The 15,002-nt window shown below is 41.8% G+C and overlaps 1 protein-coding gene across 5 annotated transcripts in view; it reads right to left on the bottom strand.

The window, feature by feature from the left end:
• ZCCHC17 (zinc finger CCHC-type containing 17) overlaps window positions 1-15,002 on the bottom strand; it is a 63,557-nt gene that overhangs the window by 31,171 nt on the left and 17,384 nt on the right. For 4 of the 5 annotated variants that reach the window (XM_086716287.1, XM_086716284.1, XM_086716286.1 and 1 more), the window contains exon 3: window positions 14,567-14,624. The exons of the other annotated variant lie outside the window; for it this stretch is intronic. In XM_086716287.1, coding sequence (XP_086572413.1) covers window positions 14,567-14,624 — 58 coding nt within the window. The remainder of the gene's footprint in view (window positions 1-14,566; window positions 14,625-15,002) is intronic. 5 annotated transcript variants of the gene reach the window in all.

Genomic DNA, 15,002 nt, shown 5'->3' with positions numbered 1-15,002 from the left:
CTGGGCACAAGAGGAAATGAAGTAAAGCACAGGGTATATCTGGTATTTATACTCTAAATAACAAGGTAAGGAGAAAATGGGAGTGGAGAATTCATTGCAAAATGTCTGTTAATTTAAAACTTTAAATTAAGACGATGTGGGATCATGTTTTGTAGCTAATCAACAAATATTCTTTAAAAATTATGCTCAGGGGCGCTTGAGTGGCTCAGTCGGTTAAGGGTCCAACCTCAGCTCAGGTCATGATCTCGAGGTTTTTGAGTTCGAGTCCCACATTGAGCTGTCTGCTGTCAGCACAGAGCCCGCTTTGGATCTTCTGTCCTCTCTCTCTCTGCCCCTCCCTGACTTGCATGCACACACACACACTCCCCGACTTGCATGCACACACACACACACACACACACACACACACACACACACACGCTCTCTTTCTCTCTCAAAAATAGACATTTTTGGGGCGCCTGGGTGGCTCAGTCGGTTGAGCGGCCGACTTTGGCTCAGGTCACGATCTCGTGGTCTGTGAGTTCAAGCCCCGCGTCGGGCTCTGTGCTGACAGCTCGGAGCCTGGAGCCTGTTTCAGATTTTGTGTCTCCCTCTCTCTGACCCTCCCCTGTTCATGCTCTGTCTCTCTCTGTCTCAAAAATAAATAAACGTTAAAAAAAATTTTTTTTTAAATATACATTTTTAAAAATAAATTAAAAAAATAATGCTCAATGTTAGCAAACATGTGATACAATAACCACACTTACACTAGTAAAAACACAAGTCAATGAAAGTCTCTGAAAGCAAGGGCATCAAGATGTTTTTACCTTTGATGCACGAATATCATCATTAGAATTTTTCCAAAAGAAAAAACCCAATAAAAGCAAAAGACCTATGGGTATGGAAAAATACCTGCAGTATTATTATCTAGAAAAGTTTTTAAAAACCTATAAGGCAACCTAAATGATTAGCTTGGTAAACCGTGGTAAATCAACCAAATGGAAAAGTAAGCAGCCATTTAATTTACAATTATGGAAAATAATTATGAGAAATAAGTGAAAAAAAAATCTAAACAAGGTGCTATTTTTAACCTATTAAATTAGCAAAATATTTAGAAAATAACAATACCCACTGGTGAGAGCATAGTCAAGTAAGAAATATTGCTAGGGCTAGTACAAAATGTTAGAAATCATTTAGCAATCACTATCAAGAGTGGTAAAAATATTTAATAAAATTTGTTAAAAGTTAGGGGCACCTGGATGGCTCAGGTGGTTAAGCGTCCAACTTTGGCTCAGGTCCTGATCTCATGGTTTGTGAGTTCAAGCCCTACATCGGGCTCTCTGCTGTTAATGCAGAGCCTGCTTCAGATCCTTTGTCTCCCTCTCTCTCTGCCTCTCTCCCACTCATACACGAGTGCGCACGTACTCTCTCTCAAAAATAAACATTAAAAAAAATTAAAAGTTAAATAATAGTCATTAAATAATTTAATAAAATATTTGTAATAGATATCCTTTTCCTGTCTGTCCAAACTCCTTTCCTGGGAGAACCACCTTCCCTATTTTCTTTTTTTTGTTGTTGTTAGACAATTTCAGATATTTAAAAAGTTTTTATTTATTTACAATCTCTACACCCAATGTGGGGCTGGAACTCATGCCTCTGAGATCAACTTCAGATTTTTATGGAAAAAGTTATTAAAGCATTAATCAACATCACCTTCCCTGCTTTCTAAAATAAATCTGGTCAGTTCATGTGATTTGGTTGAAGCTGACACAACCCCCAACTATGGACACATGACACAAGCTTAGTCAATCAAGATGCCTCACCCAGCTAGCCACAGTAACTGATTGGTTCAGGGATAGACACGAGACATTAGCTAAATCAATTCATCTTTTTCAAGATGTTGGGATTACGAACTACAAAAATTTACCAATGCCCATATTAACCACCAGGTGGCAAGATGTGACCAAAGGTAAGAGACCAAGCCCTCAGGGTGTAATCTCAGCACCTGATAGAGCCCTAGGGAAGCCAGATTTATCCTGCACATCCCAATGGGAAGAGTCAAAACATTTCTCAACTGTTTCTGTCCCTTGCAACCAAGAGTTCTGACTAAATTAATATGACCCATAATCACTTCTGGGAATCTGTCCAAAGGAAGTAATCATATACACAGAAAAAGTGATATGCATCAGGAAAAGTGACATACATAAAAATACTCATGTATTTATAAGACAAAAAAATTAGAAACAACCTAATATTCAACAACAGAGCAATGGTTAAGTCAACTGTGGTACAGCCATTGAATGGTCCATTAAAAATGTTGCTCAAAAGATGATGTAAAAATATATCCATAATTCATTCTTTAGTAAGCAAACATCTGATTGCCGACTCTGTGTCGAGCACTGAAAACAACCAGCATTTCCCCATGTAAATAACAAAATACAACACAAAATTGTATACAGTATGACTACAAATGCTTCAAAAAGATTTTAAAAGTCAGAATGATCCAAAATGCTGTAACAACGATTATACTAGTGTACAAGATTACACGTTCATTTTTTTCTTTATTTTCAAGTGTTTCAATAAAGAAAATTGTCTCTATTCTGGGGGAAATAGATACAATATACAATTATTTTGAATGAACATAAACCAGGAATGTAAACTAGAGAAAAAACCGGTAAGTCAAAGAGTTACGTCTAAAATGACTGCCCTTCCTTAAGTTTCTTGGGGGAATTATTAGCCTGTATTCTCTCTCTCAAGCTGTCTGGCACATGTGTGTGCCCACAAAGTCATCGGCACGGCAGGCACACACCTGTAATTCGAAGCACCTGGCCTCTGCTTAGAGCTCCTACTGGAAGTGCCTGCTTGCTCTGACCACCGTCACTGGGTCTCACCTACCTATGTCGGCTCATTCTGGAGGCTGATAGCCTATGAAGAACTCTGGGGCCTCCAAAATGTGTTATATACATCTTATACGTTCTTATGTTTTTAATTTTAGACACATCACGTAACCTCCAAATCGGATAAAATTTGTGAAGCTGTGTTTTTTCCCCCATGATGGTGTAATGGGCAGAGCTGCCTAATTGGGAAGTCTAGAGGGGAAATCCAGATAATCTGAAGGAAAGGGAAACCTTTCCCTTTGACATTTTTTGCAACTGTCCTCTCATGTTAAAATTTACTTCTTTCCTCTGTTAATGAAAGTTATGAAGGAAATTAATGTTGAACCTAATAATACTTGAGAGATTTTTTTTTTTCCCTTTCCTAAAACAGAAGGTCTGTACCACAAACAAGGAAATAATGGCACTAACCATTTGTCCTCCCCTCTGATCCCAAAGTAGAATATTTTTTGGTCCAGGCATCTCTCCTGGTTCAACAAGGTATTTCTCGAAGTATTAGTAGTGAAAAATTGAAAACAACTTAAAACAATTATGTGGTACATCTGAATGACAGAATAATGTCATTTAAATGTTTACGAAAGTATGTTAAACAATGGAGAAATGTTTAAGGTTCACTAAGTGTAAAAAGCTACAATGTATATATAGACAGTATAATCTTAATCTCAGTATGTCAAATTTTATGTACATGTGACTAATAAAGAAATATACCAAAATGTTAATAGCACCTGTCTCTGTGTGGTAATGGTATCATATAATTCCTTTAAAGTTTTCCCCCTTGGGGCGCCTAGGTGGCTCAGCTGGTTGAGCACCCAATTCTTGATTTCAGCTCAGCTCCTGATCTCACGGTCCATGAGTCTGAGCCCTGCATCGGGCTCTGTGCTGATAGCTGACAGTGATGGTGCAGGGCCTGCTTGTGATTCTCTCTCTTTCTCTGCCCCTCCTCCACCCACATGCACGTGCTCTCTCTCTCTCTCTCTCTCTCTCTCTCAAAATAAATAAATAAAATAAACTAACTAAATAAACTTAAGGCCCCTGGGTGGCTCAGTCAGTTAAGCATATGACTTTGGCTCAGGTCATGATCTCACTGTTTGTGAGCTCAAGCCCCACATCAGGCTCTCTGCTGTCAGCACAGAACCTGCTTCAGATCCTCTGTCCCCCTCTCTCTGCCCCTCCTCCACTTGCACTCTCTCTCTCAAAAACAAATAAACATTAAAAAATAAAAATAAATAAACTTAAAAAAATTTCCCCCTTAATTTTCTATAGTAAGCATGCAGTATTTTTATTTTTTTAAGTTTATTTTGAGAGAGACAGAGAGAGAGAGAGAGAGAGAGAGAGAGAGAGAGAGAATCTTAAGCAGGCTCTGCACTGTCAGCGTGGAGCCTCACGTGAGGCTTCAACTCACGAACCATGGGATCACGACCTGAGCCCAAGTCCAACGCTGAACCGACTGAGCCAACCAGGCACCCCAGCATGCAATATTTTTAATCATAAATATCTTAAAAGCAAAATGAAAAATGATATGTGTACTATGACCAAAATAAAACTATGTCTCATATAGACTCAGACTAAAGAGGAATATAAAAAGCTATGCTAAGGTACAGGATTTTTATAGTTGAGACATTAATGGCTTATTACCAAAAGCTTATGGGGTGAATTAAACAAGGGAAATGGTCTAGCTGTCGGTCTTGAATGCAGATGTCAGGTGGGCAGTTGGATATGTAAGTCTATCAAAGTTCAGAGGATGTGTATGAACTGAAGATACAAATATATGTAGGAGTCTTCAGCATACAAATGTTTATGTACTAAAATATATTAACCAGATTGTCAACTTAGTGATTGGTACAGGGATAGACACAATTCACCAGTTTATCAATTTACAACAGAGGACATACTTTGTTTATTCCTAGTTCTCATCTCATAAACTACCCACCACCGCTCCAGTATCAAATACCTAAAAAATTAGATAAGTGATTGGAAACTGCTTCAACACAGAATCAGAACAAAAAGGAGATACATGTTTTAAGATAGGTTTACAGTCCACAAAAGTTTAATGGACTTATCACTTCCTCATAAAAGAATCCATCTCTCTCCAGTTCCTCCTCCAGATTCATTTCTGCCCTAAATAAGGTAAGACAAACACTGCTATCTTCAGATTCTCGGACTTTCTTTTACTATGTTCCAGGCTGACAACCCCCACCTGCTCATATAATCTCCCCCTACATAGAATGATAGTCAATTAGATTTCAGTCTCCTGAGTTATAATTTCATTCCAATCCTTTTTCCCTGGAATCACACCCAAATTATCTTGTCAGTCGTGAGTGCTCTCATCTCTCTGGTCACAGATTTATAGCCAATTGCCTGGTATATTTCTATCCATGGCTAATCCCATCCTCTGTGTGGGGGAATCCATCACTAGGTTTCATTCTCAGAAGCCAGTCTACATTCTTGGGAGGTGTTTCACTGCTAACCACATAAGCCACCAACAGCTGGATTAAGTGACATAGTAGAGGGCACCAAATAACACACTTGAGGTCCCCTCACCCTGTGCTGGATACCTCACTATATACAGTATATTCACTTGTTCATTTCCTCCTTTGATCAACCCTGTGACGTAGGTTCACATGAGAAAATACTGTAGAAGCATATTGGCCAAGGTCACAAAGCTGGTAAGAAAGAACTGCAATTCAAATATGAGTCTGTGGGGCACCTGGGTAGTAGCTCAGTGGGTTAAGCAGCCGATTCTTGATTTTGGCTCAGGTCAGGATCTCACGGTCATGGGATCTCACGGGTCATGAGCCCCGTGTCTGGGCTCCGCGATGAGCATGGAGCCTGCTTGGGATTCTCCCTCTCTCTGCTCCTCTCCTGCTCTCACCCACACACGCACGCGTGCTCTCTCTCTCTCTCTCTCTCTCATTTCAAAATGAATAAGCTTAAAAAAAAAAGAACTATGAGTCTGTCAGGTCTTCTATAGCATACTGATATTTCTCCATTTATTATTAATGATCTGTGCTATCTTTTCAATTAAAAAAAAAAAGAAAGAAACATGGTCTCATCTACAAGTAGTAGAAACGCATCTAATTCTGCTTTAGCATACGCTCCGAAATGAACAGAAACAAGTATGCTCTGCTTGTCAGTCTACGTGGAAGGGAGTTGTTCGGAAGTAGTCTGTGCCTGGATTTCTGACATGAAGCCATAAATGCCCAAAGGGCATATCAAATCCATCATCATATTCAGTAAACCGAACATGACACTTGAACAGAATGAATCCCATCTGAGTAGATGCTGGTAAAAGAACGAAAAAAAAATTCTGACAACTTGGAAAGAGCTAGCATCTCAATCACCATATTAAAAAAAAAAAAAAAGGAGTAAGCCTATTATTGTTCCCTTGAAAATATTCTCCCAAATGCATTGTTCAACCTTAATTTCTTTCACAACTTCCACTGGCAATAAAGGAAAGAGGTGAAAAGTACAAACCATTAGAAAACAGCTGCAGCCAAAATCTGTCAAAATAAAAGGTCTCCTTTATCTTTGGGGGATATGAATTCCCTTTCTAGAATTTTCAAATAACTTATCTCCAATCAATGGTTTATGATTATAATGTAAGCCCATAAATTAAAGTGCTTTCATATCCTTTATCTTGTTGGGATCATAAATTCATTCAAATAGTTACAAAACATCCACAATATTACAGGCAACTGTGGATTCAAGGACAAGACATGATCCTGACAGATAAGAAACTCTAAAACAGGCACATCATTCCCATTTCACAGATAAGGAAACTAAGGCTCAAGTCCAAAGCAACTTGAAGTCAAAAGCCAGTAAATGGTGGGGCTGGAACTAGAATTAATGTATTCATTTAATAAAATGTATTGAACAGCCACTATTCCTCAGGTGGATATCTCACAGCTCAGTGGATAACCACAACCTCACTTATATCATTGCGCTACATTGTAATTTGTTCGTATCTCTAGACTACCAACAGTAGGGCAGGAGGGACTATGTTTTCTTATCTCTTATCTCTGTGTTCACATCTAACATAGTAGCCAGGTAATGGAAGTCAATAATTATTCGCCACACTGATTTCATTGCGAAAAATATTTGAGCTTCTACCATAAGCAGTACATTTTAAAGTGTAACATTGGGAAGCGCCTGGGTGGCTCAGTTGGTTAAGTGTCCAACTCCTGGTTTTGGCTCAGGTTACGATCTCCCAGTTTGTGAGTTTAGCTCTGTGCTGGGCTCCATGCTGACAGTGTAGAGCCTGCTTGGTGTTCTCTCTCCCTCTCTCCCACACACAATAAATAAAAACAACAAAAAAAAAAGTATAACGCTGGGGGCGCGTGGGTGGCTCAGTCGGTTAAGCATCCGACTCTTGATTTCAGCTCAGGTCATGATCTTGCAGTTCAGGAGATTGAGCCCCAGGTCAGGCTCCATGCTGACAAGGCTGAGCCTGCTTGGGATTCTCTCTCTGTCCCTCCCCTCCCCTTCAAAAATAAATAAACATTAGGAAAAAATGTTGAACAATCTGATCCCCAAATCTCATGTGCTAGTGGGGCAAAGGATAGTAGAAAAAAAAAGAACGTCATAAAAAGCTGCACTGACACTATGATAGTCGCTAGCCATGTTGCTGTTTTTTTTTTTTTTTTAATATTTATTCCATTTCACTTTCTTTTTAAAATTTCTTACTTTGAGAGAGAGAGAGAGCGCGGACACGTACAAACAATGGGGGAGGCATGGGAGAGAAAGAATCCCAAGCAGGCTGTGCACAGTCAGCGTGGAGCCTGAAGCAGGGCTCGAACTCATGCACCTCTAGATCATGACCTGAGCGGAAGTCAAATGCTTAACTCACTGAGCCACCCAGGTGTCCCATCATGTTGCTGTTTTAAGTTTAAATTTAAATTAATTAAAATAAACAAGGTTAGGGTACCTGGGTGGCTCAGTCAGTTAGGGGTCTGACTTTGGCTCAGGTCATGATGCTGCAGTTCATGAGTTTGAGCCCCAGGTTGGGCTCTTGTGCTGACAGCTCAGAGCCTGGAGACTACTTCGGATTCTGTCTCCCTCTCTCTCTCTGCCCCCCCCCCCCCCCCCCCCCCCCCCGCTCACACTGTCTCTCTCTCTCTCTCTTAAAAATAAACATTAAATGGGGCGCCTGGGTGGCGCAGTCGGTTAGGCGTCCGACTTCAGCCAGGTCACGATCTCGCGGTCCGTGAGTTCGAGCCCCGCGTCAGGCTCTGGGCTGATGGCTCGGAGCCTGGAGCCTGTTTCCGATTCTGTGTCTCCCTCTCTCTCTGCCCCTCCCCCATTCATGCTCTGTCTCTCTCTGTCCCAAAAATAAATAAAAAATAAATAAATAAATAAATAAACATTAAAACATTATTTTAAATAAACAAAGTTAAAAGTTAGTGGCTACTTTACTGGCCAGCACAGATGTGCTAGAATACCAAAATTTATTTGGTGTATGTCCCTGATTCCTCCACAGAACTCCTATAACTCTTGGAATTTCTCCCGTGATACGACAGTCTTTTGTTATTCATAAGCCCCTTCTGATCACAGAAGAGTTTGCTAAGGAGGTGATTTAGGGTGGGGCTCTAGATGTCTCTGAACGGGGCAAGTCTCCAGAAGATTAAATGATGAGAGGGTTGGGACCACTGGTCTCCAGGAAAGAGGGAGGGGCTGAAGAGGCCCAATAAAACTCTTAAAACAGGACTCAGAGAGCTTCCAGGTTAGTGAACATATCAGCTTGTTGGGAGGGTGTGTCAGAGAAGCTTGGAGTACCCCCGCCCCCCACCACCCCCATACCTTGGCCGGGCCTGACTGTATCCTTTATAATAAAACCAGCGAACATAAGAAACAGTGTTTCCCTGAGTCCTGAGAGCTGTTCTAGCAAATGATCAAACTTGAAGAGGGGGTCGTGGGAACCCTTGCTTCACAGCCCACCAATTAGAAGTACAGGTGGCTCAGGACTTACGACTGGCATCTGAAGTAGGGGCAGTCTTGTGAGTCTGAGCCCCTTTAACTTGCGTGATCTGACACACTAACTCCAGGCAGGTAGTGTCAGAATTAAGACACCTGCAGTTGGAATCCAGAGAATTAGCTGGTGTCAGAAAAACATATCGAAACAGATATAGAACATTTCCATCATCACAGATCGTTCTAGCAGGCAACACTATGAGCCAGGGGAAAATCTAGTTTAGATCTGAGTACGAGGAAGGGGTCTTCAGCTCAGTAGGGACAAAAATTCTGAGAACAGAAGGCTGAGAAAAACAACTCAAGTTAGAGTCTCCCTTCCTGAATCAGGACATTAAAATCCGGAGACCAGAATTATCTTATAGCTCAGTCCTTTTGGCATGGGACTTGATGATTTTCTCCTTTTGAGAGCAGGGAAGCTAAAATACAACTGCTGGAATTACGCAGCAAAACCACAGAAAAGCCCAGGATTAGAGACTTCCCGCCTAATTACTTGGCTCCCCGCGCTCTCCCTCTGAGGCTTGTCTCCACCGGCTGTCAGACTAACAGATCCACTTGTAGGCAGGCATCGACAATGAGAGGCATCCCCTGACAGGGCATGGACACAAGTGAGTTGAAACCTGACTGCTGGGAGGTGTCAGGCCTTTCGTCTACACAGAGTCCCCAGGGTGCCACATAAATGCTCAAGTGAGTAGGTATTGCAGTGATGGTGAGTACACTGACAAGATCTGTCTTCAGACCAAAAGAGGGGCATGCCTACAAAGATGGGGATGAGTCCTCTCGTTAAATCCCAGACAACACAAAATGAGCAACTTTATTATCCTCTGCTGACTGTTAGCTTGGAAACTATCGGGGAGCCCTTTCTAATTCCACGATGCCATTCATGGCACAGTAGTCTCCAAGGCTAGATGCACGGCTTTATTATCCAAAGATCAGCGGTTGGACTTTTTATTTTTAAGAAAAATTCTGGGTTAAGAAATTGCACAAAGTAAAAGTCCCTCTTCGGTGTCCATGTCTCCCCTAGCAAACTGAACCCTCCGGGGGTGACCGTTGTCAACAGTTTGTGGGGCTGCTTCCAGGCTTCCTTCTAAACCTATGCAGTAGTTCAAAAACGACATCGGCACGTGGACACATGCTGTAGAATTTCGGCGGGGCGGGGCACACCATGGAAACTGCCGCAGCGTGCGTTTTCATCTTAGCTTGGACATCTTACCATCCCAGGAAAGTGGATGCACCCGTTTCACCAATTCTAAGAGGCATTTCCCTGCCCTCACCTTGGCGTCTCTGAAATCAGAGGGCTTCTTACAACCAGCTCCCGGTCAGGCACTGGTGCCGGGGAGTTGCCATCAACACTTTTCACAGATCCTTTCTGGTAAAATGAAGAAGGCACCAGCATCAAAGTATCAATTTTCTGATCATCTGCATAGTCCACCGCACAGATGTACATCAGGTATCTAAGTCTACACTGCGAACTAAATCCCCTAAGGGGCTGCTGGATCAAAGGGCAAGCACAGTAAAAATGTTAGCGGGAGCGGTGCCTGGGTGGCTCAGTTGGCTGAGCATCTGACTCTTGATTTCGGCTCAGGTCACGATCCCAGGATCCTGGGATGCCACCCACCCCCTGACCCTCCTGGCTCCATACTCAGCATGGAGCCTGCTTAGGATTCTCTCTCTCTCTCTCTCTCTCTCTCTCTCTCTCTCTTTCGCCCCCTCTCTCTCCCCCCTGCCCCTCCCCCACTCACGCTCTCTTCCTACAATTAAAAAAACCTTGTATATAAAAAACTGTTAATAAGTGTTGCCAAAATCTGTAACAATTTATGTTCCCAACAGTGAGTAAAACTATTGTTGGAAATAGCCATTTCCAAAACTGGGTATTAACAGAGATTTTTTAAAAAAGTTCTTATTTAAATTCCAGTTAGTTAACATACAGTGTAATGCAATCACTTTAAAAAATATTTGGAAAATTTTAGGGGCGCCTGGGTGGCTCAGAAGTGTCTGATTTCGGCTCAGGTCATGATCTCATGGTCCGTGGGTTCGAGCCCTGCATGGGGCTCTGTGCTGACAGCCCAGAGCCTGGAGCCTGCTTCAGATTCTGTGTCTCCCCCTCTCTCTCTCTGCTCCTTCCCCACTGATGCTCTGTCTCTCAAAAATGAATAAACGTCAATAAATAATTTAATTTAATTATTTGGAGAATTTTAGATTCACACGTAGTCAGAAGAGAATACAGAAAAATCCTGGGTACCCTTTACCCAGTTTCCTCCAGTGGCAACATTCTGCAAAACTATAGTACACTATTGCAGCCAGGATTTTGAGCACTGATACTATAGTGTAATAGGAAATATACATTTGGTCTTTATCTCTGGTTCCCGGCACAGAACTCATAAGCTCTTGGAACTTCCTGAGTGATAGGAGCATCTTGTTATATTCATAGGCCCCTTTCAGCATTACCCAAGTTTATGCTATACGGAGACTATTAGTGGGCCCCTAGAAAGCTTCAAGATGGGGACTGATAACCACCAGAACCAATCCTGTGATGAGAGGGCTGCCCTACCCTCTACCTTCCAGGAAGGAGAGAGGGGCTGGAGATGGAGTTAAGCCAATAATTTAATCAATTATGCTTATGTATTGGAGCCTCTACAAAAAACCCTCAACAATAAGGTCTAGAGAGCTTCTGGGTTGGCAAATACATCCACATGCCGAGGGTGATACATCTCAACTCCACCGAAACAGGGGCTCTTGCACTTGGGACCCTTCTGGATCTTACCCTATGTACTTCCTCATTTGGCTATTCATTTGTATCCTTTATTATAAAATTTTTTTTTTTCAACGTTTATTTATTTTTTGGGACAGAGAGAGACAGAGCATGAATGGGGGAGGGGCAGAGAGAGAGGGAGGCACAGAATCGGAAACAGGCTCCAGGCTCTGAGCCATCAGCCCAGAGCCCGACGCGGGGCTCGAACTCACGGACCGCGAGATCGTGACCTGGCTGAAGTCGGACCCTTAACCGACTGCGCCACCCAGGCGCCCCATGTATCCTTTATTATAAACTGTAACAGTAAGTATAACATTTCTGGTGTTCTCTGGGTTGTTCTGGCAAATTACTGAAACTGGGGAGGTGGTGTGGGAACATCCAAATATGTAGCCAAGTCTGACAGAAGTGTGGGTAACCTGGGGACTCAATAATTGTAACTGGCATCTGAAGTGAGGAGAGTCTTATGGGATCGAGCCCTTAAATACTGTTGAGTTTGATGCTACCTCTGGGTAGTCAGTGTCAGAACTGAATTGAAGTGTAGGATACCCAGTTGGCATCAGAGAATCAACCAATCAGATAGCTGAAGAACTGGTTATTAATTACATCCCACATTTTGGAACGGCAATAAAAACAACTAAGGTACTGATGCTTCAGAATGGAGGAATCTTGAAAAAATGTGAAGTGAAAGAAGCCAATCATAAAAGACCACGTGTTGTCTGACTCCACTTATAAGAAATGTCCAGACTAGGCAAACATATAAAGAAAGAAGGTAGACTAGTGGTTGCCTAAGGCTGGGGCAGGTGGGACCGTAATCTGGAGTGACTGCTAACAGGTATAGAGTTTCTTTCTGGCATGACGAAAATGTTCTCAAATTAGATCGTAGCTGCAAAACTGTAAATATTCAAACAACCACTGAACTGTACATTTGGGTGAAATGTATGGCATGTGAATTACATCTCAATAACACCGTAGGAAAGAAAAAAGAATGTTTCACAAAAGGAATTGTAAGGTATGCAACCTTTTGGGATTAGCTTTTCCCCCTCAACATAATTTCCTAGAGACTGATTCAGGTTGCATCACGGATACTTCATTCTTGTTCCTTTTTACTGCCAAGTGGTATTCCATTGCGTGTATATGCCACAGTTTAAGTTAGTTTTTTTTGTTGTTGTTGTTTTTAATGTTTATTTATTTTTGAGCAAGAGAGAGAGTGCTTGTGAGCAGGGGAGGTGCAGAGAGGGAGGAAGAGAGAGAATCCCAGGCAGGCTCCAGGCTGTCAGCACAGAGCCTGATGCAGGGCTGGATCTCATGAACTGTGAGATCATGACCTGAGCTGAAATCAAGAGTTGGACGCTTAACCAACTCAACTGAGCCACCCAGGAGGCCCCTAAGTTAGTTTTAAATCAATCCTGAGAATGAGCATCTTTTAAGACATTTGTTGATTAGTTGCTATTCCTTCTCCTGTGAATTCTTTCCATATTCTTGGCCCCTTGTCCTACTCCTTTTTTTATTAGTCTTTTGCCATGTGTGCTACAAATCCTTTTTCCCAACTTAACTTTGCTTATGATTTTTGAGAGAAAGTTTTTTACTTTTATGTAGTCAAATATCATTCTTTGTTTTTAATTTCTGCTTTTCTATTCTTTATACATGTTTATTTATTTTTGAGAAAGAGGGTGCACACAAGAGTGGGGGGAGGGACAGAGAGAGAAGGGGTCCGAAGCGGGGTCTGTGCTAATAGCAGAGAGCCAGATGTGGGGCCCGAACCCACGAACTGCAAAATCAGACGCTCAACCAACTGAGCCACCCAGGTGCCCAGTCAAATATCATTCTATATTTTCTTCTAATAATATCCTTATAGTTATATTTTTTACATTAAAATCTTCGATAAATCCTTAATTTATTATAGCATGAGGAACCAGCAAGTTGAGTTTTTGGATGTACTAGCACTGTGATATGGCAGAAAGCCAACTAGGCTAGGAAGCAGGAGGTACGGGTTCTAGACCCGGCTGTGCCATTACCTAGCTAAATCACTCTAAGCAGACCACCAGTTTGTGGAACTTGTCCTTCCTACTTAACACAATTATTTTAAGAAACGAGTAAGATTACAGATGTGAAGGGGAGTCTCAAAAAATGTTCAACAAAGACCTATCACTTTTTTTTTTTTTTTAATTTTTTTTTTTCAACGTTTATTTATTTTTGGGACAGAGAGAGACAGAGCATGAACGGGGGAGGGGCAGAGAGAGAGGGAGACACAGAATCGGAAACAGGCTCCAGGCTCCGAGCCATCAGCCCAGAGCCCGACGCGGGGCTCGAACTCACGGACCGCGAGATCGTGACCTGGCTGAAGTCGGACGCTTAACCGACTGCGCCACCCAGGCGCCCCAAGACCTATCACTTTAAAAACGTAGAGCATGATATATATACATCTCTCTCTCTCTCTATATATATATCTATACTTCTGTATCTATATATGTATCTATGTAACATATATGCTACATATACTATATATATGTACCTATATATATACTTTCTCCCTCTCTCTCTCTCTATATATATAGATAGATACATAGATAGATAGATATATCAAATTTGTATTGGTTATGGCACTATTCTCATTCCATGTGCCATATATTAGAAAACTCACAATGTTAGCCTCAGAGTGTAAGTAACTTGTCCTACCCCAAATCGTAAGACCAAAGAGGTCAAGTGACTTGCCTAGGGTCACAGGAGAAATTTAGGCAAGAGCTGATTCTGGAAGTGAACCCAAGTAGCTATACCCACCCTCCACCAAGTCAGAGAGCACTTCTGAGTGAAGACCTACGAAAACATGGACTGTCATCACTTGTCTATATTCCTATCTCTACACTAAAGACAAAAAGAAAACTACTGTTTGAAAAATGAGCGTCTGCAATCAGGATGTGGCGGGGGTGACAGAAGAGAGTGGAATGGGAGGTCTGAATTTCAAGTTATAAACTCCCACCTTGCTTCCGACAGCCTGGGATTTTGATAAAGGCTCCATAGTCTGTCACCATAGCAACCTATAGAGACAAAAAAAAAAAAAACACAAAAAAACAAAAAAAAGAATCAATGTCACACAAATGAGAATCTCTCTTCTGTGGCATTTAACCTAGTCTCCCTGAATTTCTACTTGCTACTGACTGCTGCAAAGCTGCCTAAATTTATGTTCTGTCGAATATTCTTTCTGTTCTTTATGAAATTCAGACTGGCAGGTATGTGCGAACACGTTAAGAACACCGGTGAGATGGAAGTGTTGTCAGATGGCATGACAGTATCTAGGGATGCCCAAGTCCCACACCTACTGAAATCCCCAAAGGAGGTATTTCAAGAAAAGGAACAAACAGCAAAAAATCTAGTCACACTTTCCATTAGCTGGGACTGAAGCCTCCAATCCTAAC

Source organism: Puma concolor, chromosome C1 (assembly GCF_028749965.1).
Source record: "Puma concolor isolate L17-30 chromosome C1, mPumCon1.1.hap2, whole genome shotgun sequence".
NCBI lineage: Eukaryota > Metazoa > Chordata > Mammalia > Carnivora > Felidae > Puma > Puma concolor.
Note: the sequence above shows the minus strand (reverse complement) of the source record. Positions and strands in the feature narration are given on the sequence as shown.